The sequence below is a fragment of the Protopterus annectens genome, chromosome 7.part1 (assembly GCF_019279795.1).
Source record: "Protopterus annectens isolate FY-2018-M chromosome 7.part1, PAN1.0, whole genome shotgun sequence".
In the NCBI taxonomy this organism is placed as follows: Eukaryota; Metazoa; Chordata; order Ceratodontiformes; family Protopteridae; genus Protopterus; species Protopterus annectens.
This window is the reverse complement of record NC_056740.1, coordinates 51,692,335-51,718,515: the sequence shown is the minus strand read 5'-3', so window position 1 is coordinate 51,718,515 and position 26,181 is coordinate 51,692,335. Positions and strand designations below refer to the sequence as shown.

Genomic DNA, 26,181 nt, shown 5'->3' with positions numbered 1-26,181 from the left:
ACATCAGCCGAGGCCAGACCCAGACTTTGGAATCCGGCCGACTGAAGGGCTGCCTGAGGCAGGACAACCCATATGTGATGACTGCAAATGCATCCTTGAAGGACATCTCGCTAATCCTCTTTTTAGATTGGGGGTATGCCTGTGCCTCCCACTGGAAATGTTCTCTCACGGCACGGAGTGTTTCCCCAAAAGTGATATTTTCAGGAGGTGAAGCTGAAGGCAGATTCTCCTCAGAATCTGTATCTTCAAAAGTAAGGAAGGGTCCCTCAAAGACAGACTTCTGGTCAGAATCCTCATCTGAATCAGGAGTTAAACTTCAGGGGTAGGCTACCTCTTCCTTTTCCCTGGGGAAGGCTCCAAAGGGGGTTGCCTAGCTCTGACCAAGGAGATAAGATATTCAGCTAACCTGATCAGGTCTTACTGATAACCTAGTGCATTGCAGCCAGTAGGCCTAGGCACAGGACCTGCAGTAGAATCCTTCTTAGAAGTAGCTTTGGCCTTGAGCCTAGGTATGTCTGCAATCCTGATGTCAGTCTCTTTTTAAGGAAGAACCGATGCAGGCTGACTCCTCAAAGGAACATTACCAGTACAAGATTGCTAGTCTGTAACAGAGGTCTGCTGAGCAACTGCAGGCCCAACAGACTATCTGCAAGCCAGCTTTAGAAGACTGCAAAACCACCTCGCCTTCCTCGGCGATAACTTGCCTTGGGGGACTGGCAAACTGTGAATGGTTGTCATCCAAGGCCCTAAGCTTGGGTCTTTTTTTATTGTCCTTCTTATGCTTAGGGAGCTCAACCTCACGGCAACCAGTGGACACCATTGAACTTTGTAAAGAAGATGGCAAACTAAGATGCCTAGCTAAGATTTCACCCTATGCCTGATAGCCCTAGTATTGAAACAAGGGCAAAAAAGGCAACTAGGGACATCGTGATCTGGGCCTGGACAGGTGACAATGTATGAAAATCTAGGTGTGGGTCTTCCTTACCACAGTGAAGACAACTGTTAATCTCATCTGACATGAGTTAAAGAAAAAAAGAAAAAAATCACCCAGTGACGTACTTAGCTTTAGAAGACTTCTCTCTGGTGCGGACTGACCGATGCACCAAAACTGCTTCAGGTTCCAATGGCAAGAAAACACGGATGTCATGGCCTTAGCTGGCTCCCTTTATAGCCAAGCATACTGATGTCAGGGTGGGAAGTCCATCACCCTTAGAAGGAAGAGGGAGATTTTCACTCTGGAAGTCAGGCCATCCAAGGGCTTCCACAGCAGGAGAACCCACAAGTCAGGACTGCAACAGTGAAACACAAAGATCACCACATGGTTCTTGGCCTCTGCTAAAGCTGTTGGAGCTTCTAACTCCCTTCATTTATACTTGGTAATAGTATTGAACTTAAACGCTTGTTGACTGGGATAATCCGATTGGGCAAAACCCCTTTTCGGTAGAGGCCCGTTGAGTAAAGATCCATGTTTACATATTAAAACATAAAACATTCGGAAAATTGTCTGTGATTACAATTTTTAAACTATCCAAAGTGGCTTTGATAAACACTTTCCAAAAACGTACATATGCATATACAAAAAAAGAATTGAGCATGCATACAATATATACAAAAAATAGGGGGCACACATTCACGTTAAGTATAAAGAGAATGGTTATAAAATATACAGTAAAGAGATGGTATGATTATTCTAATGCAGAACAGAAGCATAACCAAAAGTTGAAGTATTGTTAGAGTCAGGGTGTAAAGTATTTCAGGTGTTCTAGTAACTGTAGTTAAATTGATTTGTTACACAGTTTAGTAGCATAACTTGATTAAAGTGAGCCGCCACGTATGGTTTTAGATTTATTAGAAATTACGAGACATTTCCAGAGTGCAGTTCCCTGGTAGGAGAGTCGAGCTAAAGAATATTAGAGGACAATGTTCAGGTTTATAGATTTAGATTGTGTGCAGTAATTATGGCAGCTCAAGCCATAACAACTGTTTAAGGCCAATGCAATGATATGCTCTGGATGGAAGGTTAGTTACAAATTTAGCCAACTTGTTTCAGCATGAATACAGTTTCTTTACACATGTAGAGTGCAGGTTATCAAGAATGGGAGCTACATAAATTAGTGCTGGCAGAAGATACAGATTGAGAGATGAACTGTCTTGATAAAATGCACCACCCATGCACCACCCACGCACACTTCTGGTCTGCAGGACTACACTAGCAGACAAGCACCAACCTGGTGTTGCAGGCTCCAGAAAGTAATTTACTAATGGTGCAGTGATGCTTCATCAAGTCACTGCCCTTGGGATGGAGGACACAGATCAAATACCTACTTCACCCCTTCCCCAAGACTGCTCTTTCCAGCCCTTGTGCTTGACCAAGGTCAGCTGTCAAGCAATACATCCACAGCACTGTAAATGCTGTATTTGGCAAAAGTCCCATCTGAGAAAAACCTTAAATTGAAAGTCTTGCCTGGCCCACTTTGCTTAAATCGCTACACTTAAGCCTCAAATGTAAGCATCCTGAAAGTTAATACAAAGAATTAAGACCATGAACTGTTAAACCACTTTCTGTAGTCCAGATTCCAGAGTTTGATTCATTCCACCTCTGTATAACACTGCAACTAGTGCTCCCAGGTCATCCCGGAAAAGGGACATTTTTATCTGTGTAACAAACAAAAAAGCACCTAGACTTGACTATTAATCTGTCAACTGCTTGGCCTATGAATGTGTTTTCCTCCCAAAAAAAAGTTACTCTAACAAACCAACACCGAACTCGCAGTAAAGAAACATTATCATGCGCTTGCTTGCACAGTATACAACAGTCACCCAGTGAGAAAGATGACAAAGAGCCCTTCAGAATGGCTTAAACCACAGGAACGTGACCCAGAAAGTTTTATAAATTCTGGGAGGTCATTAATCCTTTTTGATGTTTGCCAGCATCAGAAAACCTGTCACCTGCTATTAATAGGTGATGAACAGTTTCTGGGGGAAGGCAAACAAAATCCTACCCAGAGATTAATATACCACCCCAGAGGCTTGGGGTACACAAACTACAGCCATAAAGATGCTTCGTGTCATCTTAACTATACATCAAAAGCCAGAAGCGGACATGCACTTTTAAGGATTGCATTACAGGAATTCTCAGACTATTCTTTACCAAGTGTCAGATGGCTCAAGAGAAAGTACAGTTTTGTACCTACCATAAATGTAGATGTCCGATAGGCATGCATCTGCAGTCCTTACAAATGGGTTGTCCTGTCATCAGGCAGCCCTTCGGTCGGCCGGATTCCAAAGTCTGGGTCTGGCCTCGGCTGGTGTCGCACTTCACCCGACGTCATAGCTGCAGTTCTTCGGGTATAAAGGCATCAGCCGACGCCATTTTCCTCAGTGTTTCTTGCCCCAGATGCCAGGTGCCCTCTAGGAAGGCTAAATTTGGATAAATGTAAATGGTTCCAAATAGTAGAGAGCAAACAAATAAATAAGCATGTATGTACATATATACAAACAAATACATCATAATAGATTCCCCCAGCTAGCTACAAGATGGGCAAATACCCTAGGAGTACCACAGAGGGGAAGGAGGGTGGGTAATCCTGACTGCAGATGCATGCCTATCGGACATCTACATTTATGGTAGGTACAAAACTGTACTATGTCCTTCAAGGATGCATCTGCAGTCCTTACAAATGGGTAGAATACCATAGCCAAACTGGGGGAGGAGGAGAAATAAGATTATGGTGTAGTTAAGATCCCTTGCAAAACAGCAGTGGCAAAACCTGCTCGAGATCTGGAGTATAAAGGTAAGTTATAATGCTTGGCAAATGTATGCACGGAGCTCCAAGTAGCAGCCTCTAAAATGTCTTTGGTAGCCACTCCTCATAAAAAAGCTGTGGTAGTGGCTGTAGCTCTTTTAGAGTGAGGCCTGATGTTTTCTGGAGTTTTCTTCCCATGGTAGGAGTAACAAAATCTAATGCAATTTCCTATCCACTTAGAGATTGCCTGTTTTGAAATTGCTTTTCCTTCCATTCCTGTTGCATATGATACCAGTAGCTGGTCAGTTTTTCTATTGCTCTTGGTCCTGTCCAGGTAGTAACGTAATTGTCTATGTACATCCAAGGTATGCAACAGTCTTTCTCCCCTGTTCTGTGGGTTGGGGAAGAATGTAGGTAGGTGGATAGCTTGATTTAAAGATACCCTGGAGACCACCTTTGGCATAAAAGTAGGATTAGTTCTCATGGACACTATCTTGATGGAAGATCAGGAAGGGCTGTACTGCCATTAATGCCTGTAGCTCAGATACCCTTCTTGCTGAAGTGATTGCAAGCAGGAAAGCAGTTTTCCATGATAAGTACTGTAGATCTGCTGTAGCTGCTGGCTCGAAAGGAGGGAGTGTCAACTTTTCTAGCACAAAGTTCAAGTCCCAAGCTGGCAATGGTGGCTTCCTAGGCGGTTTTACATTTTTTAATTCCTCTCAGAAACTGCCTGAGCAGAGGATGTGAGAAGACTGGAGGATCCAAGTTGTATTCTGCTGAAATAGCTGATGCATGAATCTTAATGGAAGAATAGGACAGGCCGTTGTGGAAGAGCTCTGGCAAGTATTCCAGGATGTTAGCTATGTTTACCAGTGACACATTCTCTCCTTTTGCAGTACTCCAAATGAGATATCTTTTCCATTTTGCTGAATAATTTTTCCTTGTTGAGGGTCTGCGAGCCTCCAAGATAATGTCTTTAACCCTTTGAGATAAATCCGGGTTATTTGGTCTTATGCAATGTTCCAGGCAGCCAGCTGCAGTGTTTTCAGGTTTGGATGCAGGGTTTTGAAGTTGTTCTGTGTTAACAGCAAGGGAACTAGGGGCAGAGGCCATATTTGTTCCCGAGACATACTCCTCAGTAATGGGTACCAATGTTGCCTTGGCCAGTCTGGAGCTATCAGGATGATCCTTGGACGGTCTTCTTTGATCTTCAATAGCACCTTGTGCATCAAAGGAAGAGGTGGGAATGCATATGCTGTCAGGTTTTCCCAACTGAAAGATAGGGAGTCCACTTTCCAAGCAAGTGGGTGGTACGTCCTTGTGCAGAATTTTTTCAGTTGGTGATTGTGTGGGGATGCAAATAAGTCTATTTCTGGTAGTCCCCATTTCCCTGTAATGGTTTTGAAGATGTCCGGATGCAGCATCCATTCGTGGGCATCCATGGTAGTTCTGCTTAGGATGTCTGCTAGAATATTTTCTTTTCCTGGCACAAAAATTGCTTGTAACTGAATGTTGAAGCTCAGTGCCACATTCCAGAGGTCCATTGCCATCCGGCACAGAGGGTATGAATGTGTGCCTCCCTGTTTGTTGATGTACCACATAACTGTGGTGTTGTCCGTCCTTATCAGCAGTTGACCCTGTCGAAGAAATGGTCTGAATGCCTGAATTGCCAGTTTTACTGCCAGCATTTCCTTTTGATTTATGTGTAGGTGCAGCTGGTCTTGAGTCCATAAGCCTTGTATGCACTTGTCCAGCATGTGTGCCCCCCAACCGAGGTCTGAGGCGTCTATTGTGATGATCTGGCTTGGTTGAGTGCTGTGGAAGGGCAGTCCCTTGTTTGATTGACAGGCCTGAGCCCACCATTGGAATTCTTGCTTCAGGCATGGAATTATTGGAATTTGGGTTTCTAGGCTGTGCTTGTGCTGAGACCATAAATTCCTTAGGTACCACTGTAACTTTCTCATATGTAGTCTGGCATGTGGAATCAATATTATGCAGGATGCCATGTAACAGAGAGCTTGCAGGACTTTTCTTGCTGTTAGCTGGTTCTGCTTTGTTAATGCCATGAAGTAGGAAGGGAGTTGCTCCTGTTTTTCTACTGTCAGGAATGCCATTTGTTTTGATGTGTCCAGATCTGCACCCAAGAAGGTTATCCTTTGGGATGGTATCAGCCTTGACTTTTTTATATTGACTGTGTATCCCAGGGCTTGTAGTAGATGAATGACCCTTTCCAAATCTTTTGTTAATTTGTTTTTGTTGTCCGCTTGTAACGGGCAGTCGTCCAGGTAAGGGTAAATTTGAATTCCCTGAAGCCTGCAATGAGCAATTACTGATGCCAGGCATTTCGTGAATACTCTGGGCGCAGTAGATAAGCCAAAGGGCAATGCTGCGAATTGATAATGCTCTGATCCTGCAAGAAATCTGAGGTATCTTCTGCAATTTGGTCGTATGGGGACGTGCAGGTATGCCTCCTTGAGATCTAGAGTTACCAGCCAAGACTCCTTGCCCAGCATGGGAAGAAGCTGCTGTAGGGTCAGCATTTTGAATTTTGGAACAATGAGGTATGAGTTTAAAGCGGACAGGTCGAGAATAGGTCTCCATTGGTTTTCTTTTCTTGGTACCAGGAAGAGTCTGGAGTAAAATCCTTGCCCCTGTTCCATAGATGGTACCCTTTCTACAGCTCTCATCCTTAGTAAGCGAGTTATTTGTTGTAGAGCTTCTGTCTTCTGATTTGGAGGTAGGTTTGGCATTCCTCTCTTCCTTGGTAGAGTATGGAAGTGAAACCTGTAACCTTGGTCTATTGTCTGTAAAATCCATTTGTCTCCTGTGATGTAATGCCAGTTTACTGAAAATAAGGCTAGCTTCCCACCTAAGGGTGCCTCTAGTAGCTCCCTGGTAGGCGGTGCCAGAGCCAAGTCACTGTGATTGTCCTGTGGAAGTGGTGGTGGCTGGATCTGTGGCTGTACCTCGCTGGTTGTTAGCCTGCCACTGGCATCCCCTGTAGGCACCTCTGGATTGACCCCTGCCTCGAGCGCCTATTCCTGCCTCTCGGAGCTCTGGAGGTGTCTGGAAAGGACCAATTCTTGGAAGGCCAGTTCCTGCTAAACCTTGGAGGCTGGACCTGCAAGAAATCCTCGACTGTCTGGACAGATTTTGCTTTCTCTTCCACCTTCTTCAGCACCTGCTGTGCAGGGGAGCCAAACAAATTGAGCTTATCCATGGGAGCATCTAGGAGCTTTGATTTAACATGGTCTGGTAAGGACTGCTTAACCATGCATGTCTTCTGATCACTGTGCCAGTCATGGCTGATCTAAAGGAAGCCTCCAGTGCATCATAGCCGCATTTTAAGGAATGATTACTGACCTGCTGAATGTTATGTACCATTTCCTGTACAGATTTTTTGTCTAATGGTTCATCCAAGGACAGTTTTTTAGTTAACTGGTCTAACAAATTCCTGATACTGAATCATGTGGAATTGACAGTTTAAGGCCCTAGCTGAAAGAGTAGAAGTGTAAACTTTTTTACCCCATCTCTCTAAGGCCCTAGATTCCCTTTCAGAGGGGAGGTTTTTTTTGGTAGAGGTAGCTGCTACAGCCTTGGGTCCCTGGGAGATAGTTTCGGGATCTGCAAAAGGGGCCTTATACAAATGATTGTGTGTGTCCGGAACCCTGTAGTACCTATCGGGCTTAGCAGGGGCCGGAGGAAGAGAATCAGGAGCAGTACAAGCATCACTGAAAGCATCATCTACAACAGAAAGTACTGGAGGAATAGCTAAAGGCCTATGCTGTGGCAAATGCAAAAAGGTTCTAAGCCTTTTCCTAGAGTCTGAAAAATCCTGGCCCTGCCATTGAAATTGTTCCCTCATAGCATGCAAGGTTTCCCCAAAAGAAAATTCCTCAGGTGGAGAGGCGGAAGGAATGGACTCTTCTGCATCAGAGTCCTCATAAGGAGAAAAAGGGCCCTCTGGAGGGTTTGAATTATCTGATTCATCAGAGGAGCCATCTGAAGAAACTGGCTCAGGGGGCTCTACTCTAGTCCTCTTCTCTGGAGGTGGGTGAGAGGCCCTGTCTGGATGTGGTTGGGATCCCCGGATCAAAGAAATGAGATCCTCTGCTAGACTAAGCATTTGTGAACTAGAGCTAGGCCTGTGAGAGGGGGTCTTAGCAGGCACAGTTTTGGTAGTTTTTGCTGCTTTAGCCCTGGCAAAGGCCTTAATCAACATGGATGCAGGAGGCCTAGCAGCTCCACGTGCAGGGGTAGAAATATCCAAAGGGATAGTATCAGATAAATCCTGTGAACCTGCAAGAGCAGGTGGGATTTCAGTAGCAGATTCAGCCAAGCTGGATGAGGCCTCGGTAAGTGGCAAGCTTTCGGCCGAAGGAAGAACTGTGGACTCTGTTTCAGCCGAAACAGAGACACTCGCGGTTGGCTTAACTGCGGTTTCGGCCGAAACCGCAGACCGCGAGTGTCGGTCCTTTTCCTTGCGCTTTTTAGGAATTTGCGTAGTCGGAGTATCCGACGGCATAATGTAAGCAAAAGCGGAGCCGAAAAACTCTACAGCAAATTCCGACCGACGTCTAAGCGTCCGTCGGTTGAAAGAAGCACAGGCTAGACGAGCTGCTACGTCATGGTCTGGGCCTAAGCAAGGTAAGCAGTAAGAGTGGAAATCTTTATGAGGTATTTGTTTCCCACAAGTTAGTTATTCACTTTTTCTGACATCGGCTGAGGCAAGAAAGAGTCCCCAACGGGGTACTTAGCTTTTTAGAAGTCTTCGGTACTTGTAGTAGTAATCTCTGGTTCTGACCGACCAGCACTTGCGAACAGCTTCTGCTTCGGGCGCCACGCGGCAAGAAAGACCGAGGAAAATGGCGTCGGCTGATGCCTTTATACCCGAAGAACTGCAGCTATGACGTCGGGTGAAGTGCGACACCAGCCGAGGCCAGACCCAGACTTTGGAATCCGGCCGACCAAAGGGCTGCCTGACGACAGGACAACCCATTTGTAAGGACTGCAGATGCATCCTTGAAGGACATCCACTAACAGTTGCTTTTCATACATGGGTTATGAAGAGCAATCTTTAAAGCAAGGTCAAATAAAACGCAAATATCTGACACTACAAGAATCAACAGGTGTTAATGTAAGCTAGCAGGAAAAAGTCTAAATGTCATCTACTGCTATATCATGTAGTCTCACACCTTTTTTTCTGATGCTTAGAGGAATTTTCCTACAAAGCTGACATGCTAAACATGCCATCTCAGTGTTAGGTTGCAAATGCATACCAGGCATGAGCAAAGCAAGCAACAAATAAATATTTACATTTAAAGGTAGAGTTTCAAGTACAATCTGAAGGGAATAAACAGTAAAATTATAGCAAAAGTACAGTTGTGTAAAGTCTTACCATAACAATAGATTGTCCTTCTCTTCAATGTTGTAGTATTCTTCACTTAGAGGACCCTCCTGCCAAGAATAGCCTAAAGTCTAGCCCATATACCAAACCCTCAGGATTTTAAGGACATTGCATGTCAAACGTATACTCCCAGCTCATGGCATAGGGTGTAAAGGTGACCTATGGACATACATCAGAACTGAATACCCCCAGAAGATATGGTAGTCCAAGGAAAGGAGGAAAATGAGCATCCAGAATGAAGAGAAAAAGGAGGAAAAAGGAGGAAAAAGAAGGAAGAGAATACTGCAACAGTGAAGAGAGACATCTACTGTTATGGCATGATTTTACACAACTGTACTAAGTTCTTCCATATCACTGTTACAGTATTCTTCAGTAAAGGGAAAATGGAAGGCCAAGAAGAACCCTCCAGAAAACCATGCACAGGATGGCTCTGGCAAAGCCAGCTCTTCCTCTGGAAACATGCAGTTTGTAATGCTTAAAGGTATAGATAAAGGACCAAGTAGCAGCCTCAAGGATGGAAGTGGTATCTAAGCCTTTGGAACAAAAGCACCAGAGGAAGCCACAGCCCTGATCAAATGAGCCTTTACAGAAGCATAAAGGCTTTTCCCATAAAGGAGAAACAAAGAAATGGTCTGCTTATAAACAGCCAAACCTAGAGATCTAGGATGAAAAGAAAGTTTCAGACTTGCATAGACATTTGCGGTATCTGGATAAGACTAAGGCCATTTGCAAATCCAACGTGTGAAGAACCTTCTCACTAGTAGTCCACGGATGAGGAAAAAAAGGATGGCAAATTAATAGTTTGATTAAGAGAGGATTCATTAACACTGAGCATAAAAGGATTAGTACGATGAGACAACCTGTCCCTAAGGAAAACTAATAAAAGGAGAACAGCCGTAAGAGCCTGTAGCTCAGACACCCTCTTAGTGGATGTAAAGGCCAAAAGAACAGTCTTCCAGGTAAATGTTCGAAGGAAGCTGAAGCTGTAGGCTCAAGAGGAGCTGGAGTCAGTTTCTCAAGAACAAAAGTAAGGTCCCAGGGAAACAGGAATAGGTTTCCTGAAAGGCCTAATATGAAGGTTGCCTTTAAGAAATTGACCTCAACCCGAGGCCAAAGGAGGAGTCAAAAGCAGACCAGCAGAAACAGCTGAGTGGCGAGCATTAAAGTACAGTTGTGTACACTTACCATAAATGTAGATGTTAAGTGTATTCACTGTTGTAGTCATTACATTTGGGTAATCTGCTGGCAGGTTGCCCTCAGTCGGCCTGAATTTTAAAGTCTTGGGTCCTGCGTCGGTTGCCGTCTTCTCTTCCATGACGTCAGGTCGTCACGGCATAAAACATGAAGCCAACGCCATTTCCTTTAGTTTTTCTTGCCCCCGATGTCGTGCCCCCAAAAAAGGTAGTAAAATTATGTACATGTATATAGACATGCATCAGTATAAACTTTACCTTCATTTACAAGCAAATAAACCACATAGGTTGTAGAAGATAGAGAAGGAAAGAAACTTCAGAATGACAGGGGGATGGCGGGAGGGTAACGTGGACTGCAACAGTGTATACACTCGAACATCTACATTTATGGTAAGTGTACACAACTGTACTATGTTCGTGTTTCAGTGTTGCAGTCATTACATTTGGGTAGAATCCCAAAGCTATGGTTGGGAGGCTGGAGCTAAACAGCATTAGGTGCTGCTAAAAGGCCCTGCAGCACTGCAGTGGCAAAGCCTGCCCTGGACTTAGAGTAGAGTAGAGAGGCAAATGGTAATGCCTTGTAAAGGTGTGAACAGAATTCCAAGTAGCAGCCATGTCTTCGGTTGGTACTCCTCTGAGAAAGGCTGCTGAAGTAGCTGCAGCTCTGGTGGAATGAGACCTAAAGCCCTTGGGCACAGGTTTACCATGGTGTAAGTAGCAGAAACGGATGCAGTGGCTTATCCACTTTGAAATTGTTTGCTTTGAAATAGCCTTTCCTTCTGATCCTGCAGCATATGACACTAGTAATTGCTCAGTATTTCTTAGAGCTTTAGTCCTGCTCAAGTAGAATCTTAGCTGTCTGTGTACGTCCAAAGAATCCTTCTGCGGATTTGGATAAAAAGTTGGCAGATGAATTGTTTGGTTAAGCGCCATACTGGAAACCACTTTAGGCATAAAAGTAGGATTTGTCCTCAGACACCCTGTCTGGGTAAAATATGATAAAAGGCTCTACAGCCATGAGGGCCTGTAGCTCTGAAACTCTCCTGCTGAACTAACTGCTAGTAGCAGAGCTGTTTTCCATAAGAACTTTAGATCAGTGGTAGCAGCTGGTTCAAATGGAGGCAGGGTGAGCTTTTCCAACACAAAATTGAGGTCCCATGCAGTAATGGTGATCTTCTAGGAAGCCTTAAATTTTTGGCTCCTCTAAGATACTGCTTTAGTAAAGGATGAGAAAAGATTGGTGGCTCTGCATTGTAATGAGCCGAAATGGCAGAGGCATGGATTTTGATTGATGAGAAAGATATGCCTTTGTCATGCATCTCAGTTAAGTATTGTAATATCTGAGAAATATTTGGTTCTGCTGTATCAGTTCCTTTTGTTTGATTCCAAGCACAGAATCTCTTCCACTTGTCAGCATAAGATTTTCTAGTACTAGGCCTTCTGGCTTCCAAAATGACATCCATCACAGCTTTATTGAGGTGTTGTTTGTATGACTACATGATTAGCCATGCTGCCAGGTTCAGAGTCTGTAGTTGATTGTGCAGGATCTGATTATTTTGCTGGGACAGTAGTTGTGATCTCTGAGGTAAAGTCCAAGCTGGGTACTGAGACAAGTTCCTTAGGACTGGGTACCAGTATTGTCGGGGCCAGTCCGGGGCAATTAATATCATCTTTGGCTTCTCTTATCTGACTTTTAGGAGGACCTTGGGTAGAAGAGGCAGATGAGGAAAGGAGTAAACTGATGGGTTTTTCCAACTGAAGGATAGGGCGTCCACTTTCCATGCTTGTCTGTGACAAGTCCTTGTGCAGAATCTTTTCAATTGATAATTTTGAGGAGAGGCAAATGGATCTATGTTTGGTCTCCCCCATTTCTCTGTTATCATGCTGAAGACTTGTGGATTTAGTTTCCACTCAGGAGGATCCATAAGGTTTCTGCTTAAATCATCTGCCAGTGTTTTGTTTTTCTGGCAGGAATTGAGCTTGAAGATTTATTTGGTGGGTCAAAGCTGTGTCCCACAGTGCCATGGCTAATCTGCAAAGGGGGTACGAGTGTGTGCCCCCTTGCTTGTTTATATACCATGACTGTGGTGTTGTCAATCTTCATCAGTAGTTGTCCTGGATGAAGTAAGCCCTTGAAGGCTGTTAGGGCATTTTGAACAGCTAGCATCTCTTTCTGGTTGATGTGTAGATACATTTGTTTTGGTGTCCATAACACCTGAATGCATCTTCCTGCCATGTGGGCCCCCCAGGTATAATCTGATGCATCTGTTAAGGTTTGGCTGGCAGAGGGTAGAGTGAAGGGCCACCCCATGTTTTGGTGACATGCCTTTGCCCACCATAGAAACTCCTATTGCAGGCAGGAAATGAGAGGAATCATTGTTTCCAGACTGTGTGAATGTTGACTCCATAAACTTTTTAGGTACCACTTAAGTTTCCTCATATGCAGTTTTGCATATGGAATCAGCAGGATGCAGGATGCCATGTAGCCCAGAGCCTGCAGAATTTGTCTTGCAGAAGACTGGGTTTTTGTTGCCATCAGTTTGAAGTAAGTAGTCAGTTGCCTTTGCTTGTCTGGTGTGAAGTAAGCCATCTGGGCAGTTGTATACAAGCTTGCACCCAGGAATGTTATCTTTTGAGAGGGTACCGGTTGTGATTTCTTTTCGTTTATTGTGTACCCTAGGCATGTGAGAAGCCTTTTCACAAAGGCCAGGTGTCGAAGAAGAGTGTCCTTGTTCTCTGCTTGAATGAGACAGTTGTCCAAGTAAAGATATATTTGTATACTACTTTGTCTGCAAAATGCAATTACTGGTGCCAGGCACTTTGTAAAGGCCCTGGGCGCAGTAGATAAGCCAAAGGGCAGTGCAGAGAATTGGTAATGCAGTAATCCAGCCTTGAATCTGAGGTATCTTCTGCACGATTGTCTTATTGGGGCATGCAGGTATGCCTCTTTTAGGTCTAAAGTCACCAGCCAAGCATTCTTGCCCAGCATGGGCAGAAGCTGATGCAGTGTCAGCATTTTGAATTTTGGAATGTCCAGGTATGGGTTCAAAATCGATAGATCCAGTATTGGTTGCCAGGCCTTGTCCTTTCTGGGTACCAAAAACATTCTTGAGTAAAAACCTTGTCCTTTCTCCTGTTCTGGTACTGTCTGAATGGCCCCCATATCCATGAGGGACGTAACCTGTTTGTGCCTCTGCCCATTGATTTTTTGGCAGATCTGGCCAACCATTTGCCATTGGCAGAGTGTGGAAATGGAATCTGTATCCCTGTGATACGATGTTTAGTACCCACTTGCCCTGGGTTAATTGCCAATTTTGAGCAAAAACTGCCAATTTTCCCCCTATGGATGCTGCCAAAAGATAAGTGCTTGTTGTAGGCAGAAGGAAGTCATCGGGATTGCTTTCTGTAGGTTTGTGCTTTATCTCCTCCAGATTTGGAGGTGGAAGCTCCCCATTGCTTTGACCTGTATGAATCTTGCGCCTGGTATCTGGAACCCTTAAGGCGTCTGGATTTGCCCCTTTGAGCTCTGTCTGACACAGGAAAGGACCAATTTTTCATAGGCCAGTGTCTACTGAATCGTGGTGGCTGCACTTGTAAGAAGTCTTTAACAGTTTGCATAGACTTAGCTTTGTCTTCCATTTTCTTTAAAACCTCTTCTGCCTTAATACCAAACAGAGAATCATGCTGTACAGGTGCATCTAGTAATTTAGCTTTAACATGATCAGGCAAATTTTGTTCCTTTAACCAGGCATGCCTCCTAATCACAGATCCAGTAACTGTGGCCCTGCAGGAGGCCTCTAAGGAATCAAAACCACATTGCAAAGTATGCTTTCCAACTTGTTCAGCTGCATGCAATAATTCCTGCAATTCTTTATTTTCTGCACATTCTGAAATCATCATTTTCTGTTTCAGCAATCCCATAACATGTTGCTGGTACTTAAACATATGAAATTGACAGTTTAAGGCCCTGATTGCCAAGGTTGAAGATGTATAAACCTTTTTCCCCATCTGCCTAGTGCCCTTGAATCTGTCAGAGGAGGATTTTAGCTGTTGAGGCCTTGACTCCCTTTGGACCCTGTGAAATAGTTCCAGGATCAGCAGCAGGGTTTCTAAATAAAATGTATGCGAGTCAGGGACCCTGTGATATCTTGTCAGGCTTACTGGGAGCCGGAGGTAAGGAGTCAGGGGTCAAGCTCGACTCCGAAAACACATCATCCACAATGTCTAAAACAGGGGGAATGGCTAAAGGCTTGTGCAGAGGGAGAAAGAAATCCCTGAGCCTCTTTTGATTCTGAGAAGTCTTGACTCTCCCAGTGGAAATGCTCCCTCAAAATATGCAAGGTTTCTTCAAATGAATAATCCTCAGGAGGAGATGGAATAGACTCCTCAGCATCAGAATCCTCATAGGGAGGTATAGATAATTCCTGATCAGAAGAGGAATCAGAAGAAATGGAAACCTGATCTGAAGAGTCATAATCAGTGTCTTGCCTAGGCCTCTTATCTGGAGGGGGATGGGTGGGTACCCCTGATCAAGGTAATAAGGTCTTCAGCCATTTTGATGACTTTTTTTAGGCATAGAGGCCTGTGCATGTGGCTCATGCATCATTTTTTAGTTTTAGAAGTTTCTTTTGTCTTTGGTTTTGCAGCTGTCTGTATGATATACAAATGTTGAGGTCTGAATACACCTTCAGAAGCCGGTGCCTGCTCAGCGGCTCCAGACGCATCAGAGGGAGATACATCCATCGGTCCAATACCTTGAGTATCTTGCGGCAAGCCAGACTCCACATGGGAGTTGGTAGAGGCCTGCGACTTGAAGGTAGCAGGTATCAGGGGCTGCAAAAGCATCTCACTGAGTACCGTCGAACCAGTGACTGGCTTAGGAGAAGCTTTGTCGTCTGTTTTGGATCTCTACTGCCTTTCTCTGTCCTTTTCTTTGCATTTTTTTATGTACTCCGGTAGTCTGATTGCTATCCGACGACATTTCTGGGTAGTTAAATCAGTTTCCAAAATACTTAGATGTAAAAATATACAGACGCTTAATAGTGCGTTGGTTAAATCTAGCACAAAACCGACATCCAGACACGTTGTGATCAGGGCCTAGGCAAGGAATACAGTATAAATGGAAATCCTTATGAGGTATTTGCTTCCCTCAAGTAATACAATTAACTTTTTCTGACATCGGTAAAAAGCAAGAAAAAAAGTTTCCCGAACGAGGTACTTCGCTTTAGTGAAGACTTCGATTCTGAAACTCAAAATTGAATATTTCAGTAGTCGGCCGACCAGCACTTGCAAAATGTGCTTCGGGCACCGCGCGGCAAAACTAAAGAAAATTACTTCGGCTGCATGTTTTATACCCCTGACGACCTGACGTCATGGAAGAAAGACCACAACAGAAGCAGGACCCAAGACTTTGGAATTCAGACAGACTGAGGGCAACCTGCCAGCAGATTACCCAAGACTGCAACAGTGAAACATGAAGAACACCTGCAGAGTATGTTAACCCAGCATAGAACAATTCACACAAATGAGAACCAGAGGAATTTCCACAGAAAGTTGATCCTAATTACAAAGCAGACAGACAATCTCTTCTATTTGGGCACCTAGAATTTCCTAGTAGTGGGTTTCCTGCCCTCCTGCAGGACCCAAACTATGTCTTCATAAAGGTGCCTAAAAGGGATCAAAACCCATCACCCACATGGTCAATTGAAGAATGGGCAAGTGAGGCTGGATAAGAGGCCTCTTGTCTTTCTAAGTAGGTCCACCCTGTGAGGTAACTTGTGGCGATTACCCTTAGCTACGTGCATAAAACAGAACCTATGCTGTCTGGGCTAAAAGTACAGTTGTGTACACTTACCATAAATGTAGATGTTTGTATTCACTGTTGGAGTCATTACATTTGGGTTATCTGCTTGCAGGTAGCCCTCAGTCGGCCTGATTAACAAAGTTCTGGGACCTGCGTCGGTTGCGGTCTCTTCTGTGACGTCAGGTCGTTGGGGGTATAAAACATGCAGCCGACATTACATCAGTTTGTCTTGCCCCAGATGTCAGGTGCCCCCTTAATGGGAAGCAATTAAATCTATAAATATACAAGGTTATACCTCCAACAAAAAAGCAAATACACCAAAAAGCTTTTAATCATTGAAAAAGGAGAGAAGAGGTATAGCCAAATGAAGTCAGGGGACTGGAGGGAGGGTAACCAGGACTGCAACAGTGAATACATTCCAACATCTACATTTATAGTAAGTGTACACAACTGTACTATGTTCATGTTTCACTGTTGCAGTCATTACATTTGGGTAGATTCCCAAAGCTAAGGATGGGAGGAGGAATTTAGATAGCATTAGGACCAGCTATAAGGCCCTGCAAAACTGCAGTGGCAAAGCCAGCTGTGGATTTAGAGAAAATTGGTGAAAGTATGTACAGAACTCCAGGTAGCAGCTTCTAGGATGTCCCTGGTGGGTACGTCTCTGAGAAAGGCTGTAGAGGTAGATACAGCCCTGGTTGCGTGGGATCTGATCCCCAGTGGGATAGGTTTTCCATGGTGCTTATAGCAGAAGTGAATGCAATGGCCTATCCATTTGGAGATAGTTCGCTTTGAAATAGCCTTCCCCTCTGTCCCTGCAGCAAATGCCACCAGCAGTTTTTCAGATATCCTTTGAGGTTTAGACCTGTCCAAGTAAAATCTAAGTTGTCTGTGCACATCTAAGGAGTGCAGTATCCATTTCCCTTTGTTCTGTGGATTAGGAAAGAAGGTTGGCAAATGAATGGACTGATTAAAGGCCATACTTTGGCATTTAAGAGGGATTGGACCTGAGGGACACCCTGTCCACATGAAAGATGATGAAAAGCTCCACTGCCATAAGGGCCTGTAATTCAGATACCCTTCTTGCTGAAGTGATGGCTAAAAGGGAAGTTGTTTTCCAAGAAAGGAATTTTAAATTTGCAGTAGGCAGCTGGCTTGAAATGAGGAAGGGTGAGTTTCTTCAATACAAAGTTAAGGTCCCAGGCTGGAGTTGGAGCTCTCCTGGGTGGTCTTTAATTTTTGACCCCTGTGAGGAACTGCTTGGGCAGTGGAAGAGAGAAGACGGGAGCTTCTGTGTTAAAATGAACTGAAATGGGTGAGGCGTGAATTTCTATTGAGGAAAAAGACAGGCCCTTGTGAAGCATCTCAGTTAAGTATTGTAAAATCTGAGGTAAATTGGGCACTGCTGTGCTCATCCCTTGAGACTGGTTCCAGGCACAGAATCTTTTCCATTTTTCAGTATAACATTTTCTAGTACTAGGCCTCCTTGCCTGTAAAATGACATCCATCACTGGTTTACTGAGGGATGGTAAAGGAGAGCTTAGGTAATTAGCCAGGCTGCTAGGTTCAGTGTTTGAAGCTGAGGGTGCAAGATCTGGTTCTCCTGCTGAGACAGCAGGATAGGAGTCTGAGGCAGGTGCCATGGGGCCAACAGTGACACTGCACAGGAGGGGGTACCAGTGTTGGCATGGCCAGGCTGGTGCAATCAAAATCATCCTTGGCTTGTCTTGTTTGATCTTTAACAGTACTTTGGAAAGCAGAGGCAGATGAGGAAAGGCATAAACTGATAGGTTTTTCCAGCTGACGGACAGAGCATCCACCTTCCAAGCTTATCTGTGGGGAGTCCTTGCACAAAATATTTCCAATTTATAGTTCTGGGGGGAGGCAAACCGGTCTAAATATGGTCTTCCCCATTTATTTGTCAACATGTTGAAAATCCCTGGTTCCAGTTTCCACTCGTGCGGGTCCATGAGGGTTCTGCTTAGTCCATCTGCCAGTGTATTTAGTTTTCCTGGCAGGAATTGAGCTTGTAGATGTACTTGGCAGCTCAAGGCTGCGTTTCACAATGCCATGGCTAGTCTGCAGAGGGGGTAAAAATGTGTACCCCCCCCTGCTTGTTTATGTACCACATAACAGTGTTGTCCATTTACCATTAATTGTCCTGGAAGAATGTGGTCCTTGAAGGCTGTCAGAGCATTCTTGTACAGCTAACATTTCTTTATGATTGATGTGAAGGTGCATTTGAATTGGGTTCCATTTGCCCTGAATGCACTTCCCTGCCATGTGTCCCCCCCATGCATAGTCTGATGCATCTGTTAGGGTTTGGGCAGCAGGGGGAAGTGTGAATGGTAGTCCCTTGTTTTGGTGGCAGGCCCCTGCCCACCAATGGAACTCTAGGCATAGGCAAGGAATGATGGGAATCACTGCTTCTAGAGGCTGAGAAAGTTGACACCATAGGCTTTTTAGATACCACTGTAGTTTCCTCATATGCAGTCTTGCATATGGAATTAGAAGTATGCAGGTGGCCATGAACCCCAAGGCTTGGAGCATTTGCCTTACAGATAGCAGGGTTTTTGTGACCACTTGAAGTAGGCTGTCAAGTGAATTTGTATCTCTGGTGTGAGGAAAGCAATCTGGGAAATTGTATTCAAGCTTGCTCCCAGGAATATAATTTGACAGGGTACCAGGCGTGATTTCTTTTCATTTATGGTGTACCCCAGACAAGTTAGCACCCTCTGTACAAAAGCCAGATGATTCAAAGGTATGTCCTGGTTTTCTGCCTGAATTAGACAATCGTCCAGGTATTGGTATATTTGAGTATTTCTTTGCCTGCAAAATGCAATGACTGGAGCTAGGCACTTTGTGAATACCCTGGGCCCGGTAGATAAGCCAAAGGGCAGTGCAGAGAACTGATAGTGCGTGTAGCCTGTTTTGAAGCATAGGTATCTTCTGCAAGACTCCCTGATTGGGATGTGCAGGTATGCTTCCTTTAAATTTAGTGTTGCCGACCAGGCATCTTTGCTTAGCATAGGAAGCAAGTGGTGAAGAGTCAGCATCTTGAATTTTGGAATCACCAAAAAGGTGTTTAGAGTAGGCAGGTCCAGGATAGGACACCATGAATGGTCTTTTCTGGGTACCAGGACAAATCTTGAGTAGAAACCTTGTCCCTTTTTCTCTTCTGGTACCAAATGAATAACCCCTATGCTTATGAGAGAGAGTACTTGCTTTTGGGTCTCTGCCCACTGTTTTGGAGGTAGATCCGGCAAACCACTTGGAGTTGGTGATGTGTGGAAGTGAAATCTGTATCCTTGGGACACTATTTAAAACCCATTTGTCCTGGGTAATGAGTCCCCAGTTCTTAGCATGAAGTGCAATCTTTCCCCCCAAAGGGGCAGTTAAGTTGGGAAGTGCTTGGAAGTTTTAAAAAGAAGTCATTGATACAGTTTACCATAGGGGGGAGTTATTACTCCCAAATTTGGAAGTGGAGGCATCCCCCACTGCTTAGTCCTGTGTGTCCCCTGGGACGCTGACTCTGGGTTTGGACTGAAGGTTTGGAAGAGGCAGAAAAGGACCAATTCTTAGAAGGCCAATGCCTACTAAATCTTGGAGGTTTGTACTTTGAAAAAGTCTTTAACAGTTTGCATAGATTTAGCTTTTTCTTCCATCTTTTTAAGAACTTCTTCTGCCTTGTTGCCAAACAGGTGGCCCTGATTTAAGGGAGCATCAAGTAATTTTGCTTTAACTTGATCTGGCAAGGATTGCTCCTTAAGCCAAGCATGCCTTCTAAGTACAGACTCTGTTACCACAGCCCTGCAAGATGCCTCTAGTGAATCAAAACCACACTGCAATGTATGTTTACCAACTTGTTCAGCAGAATGCATAAAATCCTGTAAATCCTTATTTTCAGCACAATCAGGAGTCAACATCATTTTCTGTTTAAGCAATCCAATAATATGCACATATGAAACTGGCAATTCAAGATCCTAATGGCCAACGTTGCATTAGTGTATACCTTCTTACCCCATCTATCCAGCACCCTGGAGTCTATCAGAGGGGGTAGGATTTTTGGCAGTAGTAGCTTTAATGCCCTTGGGTCCCTGTGAAATTGTTTCAGGATCCGCAGTAGGATTTTTGAAAATTAACTTGAGAGTCAGGAACCTTGTAATATCTATCAGGTGTTCTGGAAGCAGGAGGTAAAGAGTCAGGGGCCATGCTAGATTCTGAAAAAGCATCATCAATGTCCGGTACAGGAGGTATAGCTAAAGGCCTGTGCTGGGGCAGGAGCAAGAAATCCCTAAGCCTCTTTATAGAATCAGGGAAATCCTGACTTTCCCAATGAAAAAGCTCCCTGAGAGTATGCAAGGTTTCACCAAAAGAGCAATCCTCTAGGGAGGAAGCAGAGAGAATGGAGTCCTCAGTATCAGAATCCTCATAGGTAGATAAGGGTAAATCCTGGTCAGAGGAAACAGAAATTTCAGGATCCTGGTCAGAAGTACCATAACCAAACTCAGTCCTAGGTCTCTTAGAGGGGGAAAAGGTTGGCTTCTCCTGATTAAAGTAACAAGGTCTTCAGTCATTCTTATCATTTGTTCTTTAGGCACTGAGGCCTGACCATGCATGGTTCCAGTTTTAGGCCTTGAAGAAGAAGATGGTGCCGGTTTAATATGCAAGTCAGTAGGCCTGAATACACTCTCAGAAGCCGGTGCCTGAAAAGCGGCTACGGACCCATCCAAGGTAGAGACATCCACAGGTTCCACAGTTGAAGCATCTCGTGGCATACCTGACTGCGAATGGGTCTCAGTAGAGGCCTGTAAATCTGAAGTAGTGGGTATCAGGGGCTGCAAAAGCACCAGAGTACCAGTGAACTGGGCGGCCTGTCTATCTTTGCGTTTCTTCGGAATGTCAGTAGTCAGATGGCTTACCGAAGACATATCAGGATAATTGAACCGAGCACCAAAAAATTTAGAAGCGCAAATATACAGACGGATAGTTTGTGTTTTAAATAAGGCACAAACCCAACAGCAAGGTACGTCGTGGTCAGGGTCTAGGCAAGGAATACAGTATGAATGAAAATCTTTGCGGTATTTGCTTTCCACAAGAAATGCAATTTACTTTTACTGACATCGGTTTCGAGCAAGAAAAAGTTTCCCCAACGGGGTACTTTGCTTTTAGTTGAAAACTTTGGTTCTGAAACTCAAAAACGAAAATTTCAGGAGTCGGCCGAATGGCACTTGCGAACTGCTTCTGCTTCGGGAACTACACGGCAAGAAAGACTGATGTAATGACGTCGGCTGCATGTTTTATACCCCTGACGACCTGACGTCACTGAAGGAGACCGCAACCGACGCAGGACCAAAGACTTTTTTAATCAGGCCGACTGAGGGCTACCTGCAAGCAGATAACCCAAATGTAATGACTGCAACAGTGAAACATGAACATGTCAACAGCAAGATTTTGGGGGAGTCCAGCTCTGTCTTAAGCAGAAACCTTAGAATGAAAGGAAGGGGAGACGAGGTGTAGAGAAACATTCCCTTTCAAAGAAAGACAGGGCATCCACCTTCCATCCTAGAGGACTTGGGACGCTGGTACAAAAGAGGAAGTTGTCTGTTCACAGGGTAAGCAAAAAGATCTACCCTAGGAGTACTCCACTGGTAGCCAATGTCCAAAAACAAAGCTCTGTGAAGCATTCTCTCATGAGCCTTTATTATGGACCTGCTCAGAGAGTCTGCCACAGTATTTTGTTCTGAAGGAATATAAACAGCATAAGAGTCACCCGATGTTGGACAGCCAAATCCCTAACTTGAAGAGCTGATTTGCACAGAACATAGGACCATGTCACCCCTTGCTTGTGCACCACATCACTGTGGTATTGTCTGTAAATATTTTGAGAGGCCCCCGCAGATAGTACGAAAAGCATGAAGAGTAAGCAGAGCCATCATCTCCTTGATGTTGGCATGGTCTGCCCCTCAATGAATGGGTTAAAGACCCTGACTCTTGAGAGGGCAGAAAGACGCACCCCACCCTGTGTCTGAGGAATCTGAAAAAAGATCCTGAGGGGGGACTGGAGGCTGAAAAGGAAGCCCTAGATTGAGAGTCAGCATATGAATCCACCACTGAAGCTCTAGCTTGAGACATGGAAGTGGGCCTAGAAAGACCAGAGAATGACAGTGTTGGAACCACACTGATTTGAGGAACCACAGTAGCTTCCTCCTATGGAGTCTGGCTAGAGGTAGCACAGGAATGGTGGAAGCCATGAATCAGTCTCTTTAGAAACTCTCTGGCTGTAACTGAGACCTGAGGATGAAGTGATTGAAAAAGGGCAGTTACAAGAGTAAGAGCCTTGGGTGGTGCCACGGAAGCAAGCATAGGAATGGTCTGGTATAAAACCCCTTCCCCTCCTGGGGAATGGAAACTGCTTGGATAGGCCCTGAAGACCATCTGGAAAAAAAAAAAAAAAGGAAAGAAAAGCAGCTGTTCCCAATGGTTGGGGAATGCCTAGAAAAGGAGGAATGAACTTCCACACCATGAAGTATCCCTGACAGATTGGCAGAACCCAAGAATCTTCAGTAATCCTTTACCAATGGGGAAGGGACAGGCAAAAGAGAAATAAAGGGACCTGACTTAGAAAGGAGGGAAGTGGGTTATCTGACAAAACTAGACTTATCTGGAAAAGGTAGTTTCTGAACAGTAAGGGTTCTGAGTAGACTTAGCAGGAGGAACTCATCTAGAACCTTTCTTACCTTTGAGAGGAGGGCGAGACCATCTACTTAGAGGGATAATTCCTCTGAAATTTAGGAATAGGTGAAACAAAAGTATGCTTTAATTCTTGCAAGGCTTTGTCCTGGTCTTATAGGGGACTTAAGTTCAGCAGCTGCAGAACCAGAGAGATTTTTATTATCTGGGGAAGCATCATACAACTTATTAATACATCAGGCAAAGGCTGAAGGTGAAGCCAAGAGTAACGCCTCACCATAGCCAAATACAGCAGCTTTAGAAGATTCAGCTGCATCATAACTACATTTAATAGCATGGTGAGCCAGTTGGGAAGAGCAGCCCAAAGAGGCCGAAATGTTCCCCTCAGTGTCAGGAAGGTCAGAGACTACCTCAGAAGCCTGAGAAAGAAGAGACGAGACATACCAGATTACATTGGTCTGAATTAATAGCCCAAAAGGCCAAGGTAGCAGCAGTATACACCTTTTTGCCCAGTCGTTTCATGGCCCTACTGTCCTTTCCAGAAGGAAGCAATTTAGTAGAAAGCAAAAACTTAAAGTTTGTCAGTACAGACTGAGGGGTAAGCAGAGTGACATTAGTAAAGAAAGTTACATTCATCAGGCACCTTATAAAACCGATCAGGCTTTTTGGGACTCAGGAGTCTGAGAAGCAGCTGAAAGTGTCCAACAGGGCTGCCAGGACTGGAGGAACAGCAGAGGGCTTATCAGACTCCATCTGGAGGAGTTCATAATACCTTTTCTGTAGGTTAGAAACCAGTGAACAATTCCATTTAAAGAATTCCATCATATGAGACAGTATCCCCCAAGACAGAGTTCCTCAAATGGAGGCTCTAGGCTAATGGAATCTTCCTGCTCAGAACCAAAGTCCAGTAGAGAAGGAATCTAAGTATACCAAGGACTTTTCCCTAGAGTCAAAGTCTTCTTCAGAAGAGTCCTGCTCCCTCGGCCTCAAGTGGAGCAGATGACCAAGGTGGAGCAGGAGCAAACTTTCTGGGAAGGCTTCAAAGTCATGAGTGCATTAAAAAACCTGCGTAAAATCCTGCTATTCATGTTGGGAATCTTTTGGGGGAGGGAAGATGTCCCTCTGAAGCAGAAAACTAAGCACATCAGCCCTAAAGACCTTAAGAGGTTCAGACCCTTGCCGACACTCAATGTAGTGGGAATCTCCTCACAAACAAGGAGCCAAGGCTCCCCCTCAACATCTGCAAAGTACATCTACAGAGCCTCTGAGGATATGCAGGAATACATGCCGGCCTCCAATGCAAATCATGGCACCAGCCTCGAGAAATACATCTTGGGCAGACAGTTCAACAGCCAAATCCAACCTAACTTATTTGATCATCTTTTTGGCAGGGATGATTCCATCATAGCACCCTGTGCCAACAACTCAAGACATTAGTTCAGCAGGTAGACAGAGGAGAGCAGCCTGTGAAGGATTTGAGACAAACAAATCAAGCATGTAGTATAATCATGAGAAGCAGCCAAGCAAATCATGAGAAGCAGCCAAGCAAAAATGACACTGCTTGTGATGGTCCTTATGGGGAATCTGTCTACCACACTGACATTTTCCCTTTCTGGATATGTAAACTTGCAAATCAAAAGGAAGAGGAAAACAAAAAAAAAATTAACACCCCAGTGGGGCACATATGAAAATAGCTTGTTAAGCAGTACAAATGGAGCATTCAGACCGACCATCAATGAGTGTTCAGACTGGCAGCAAAAAAACTTCGGAGGTATATAAAAAGTCACCTTTATGGAGCATACGTGTGATGTACAACATCCTTAAAATCCTAAGGCTTTGGTATACTGACCAGATTGCTGGGCTACCCTTGGTAGGGGATCCCTTTAGTGAATACTACAAAAGTGATATGGAAGGAAATCTACCATTCTTGCCTTAAGTGAATATGCTACTTCTGCAATGAGGTGAAATAACCATTACAATACACTATTACAAAAGTGGTAAAACTACTTGAGGAAACAACTCTGATGTTCATATTCAGGAAAATGAGTTGATGAGACCCACATGTGCAGCATGCAAAAACCAATTTGAAGGAAAAGAGTGGAGTGAACAGATTAACTGGAATAGGTAACTAGTAAATTTTATGATTAGCATTTCTATTACACTTTTGAAGGTTTATACAAGTGTTAAACCATAAAAAAACTAAATCAGGAAAACAGAAAACAGCCTGGATGAGTCAGCTAAAATTAGACAGGCTTCTTGATTACAAATCAGGGTGTTGCTTACCCTCCTGGTCAACCACCATTCACATCTCATTTTATTTTCAATAATATCACAATTAAGACTCACTCAATCTTTTACAAGTCTTGTACGACTGAAAATGACTCCACAGACTGCCACCACACACACACACACACAGCTATGTGCAATTCAGAGTCACCAATCCACCTTACATGTCTTGGTAATGTTGGAGGAAAGCAGGGACCCAGAAAAACCCAGGAACACAAGGACATGTAGATTCAGCACAGAAAAAACTTAGGCACACAAGGACATGTAGATTCAGCACAGAAGGTACCATAGATGAAAATCAAACTGGAGTGCCTCTTGCTGTGAAAAGCAATGCTACCTGCTGTGCCACCCAACTCAACACTTAAGGATGCATTTCCTAACGTTTTCAAATTCATCCTGTAACCATCTCTACTTCTTAAAACGAATGCAGTGTACAGTAACAAAACATAGTAAATAAGGCCTGTTTACCTTGTCAAACTCATCAATCAGACATACACCTCTATCTGCAAGCACTAAAGCCCCAGCCTCCAATGTCCACTCTTTGCTGACTGGGTTCCTTGAAACATACGCAGTTAAACCGACAGCAGATGCTCCTTGGCCAGTAGTGAAGACTGCCCGACTGGATACCTTCTCCACATATTTCAAGAACTGTGATTTAGCTGTACCTGGGTCTCCACACAGCAGAACATTAATGTCTCCACGGACTTTGTGTTTGCCACCTAAAGCAAAAGGAAGGCATCACAAAAAAATCACAATTAAGAGTTTCAAAAACCGAACAATCAAAAAACATACAAGATTAGCTGATTCAGAAATGAAAAATGAATTCATGACTTGCTGTGGCTAACCATCTTAAAATAAGGCTGTTGATCCTACTACTACACAAACATGCTACAATCTGGTTATTTTATATTAGCTTGACAGAATAATGTATTCCCCATTAAACTACAAAAACTGTTTGAAAAGATCTAAGTCACTTATATTCAAAATGTCAATGTCGAACATACCACAGCTGGCACAGGACTAAGACGCTTGTTAAACCTTCATGATATACAC

The 26,181-nt window shown here is 44.2% G+C and overlaps 1 protein-coding gene across 1 annotated transcript in view; it reads right to left on the bottom strand.

Annotated features, from left to right (window-relative positions):
* MCM2 (minichromosome maintenance complex component 2) overlaps positions 1-26,181 on the bottom strand; it is a 340,582-nt gene that overhangs the window by 85,670 nt on the left and 228,731 nt on the right. Inside the window, exon 10 of the mRNA XM_044078541.1 lies at positions 25,597-25,847. Within this exon, the coding sequence (XP_043934476.1) occupies positions 25,597-25,847 (251 nt within the window). The remainder of the gene's footprint in view (positions 1-25,596; positions 25,848-26,181) is intronic.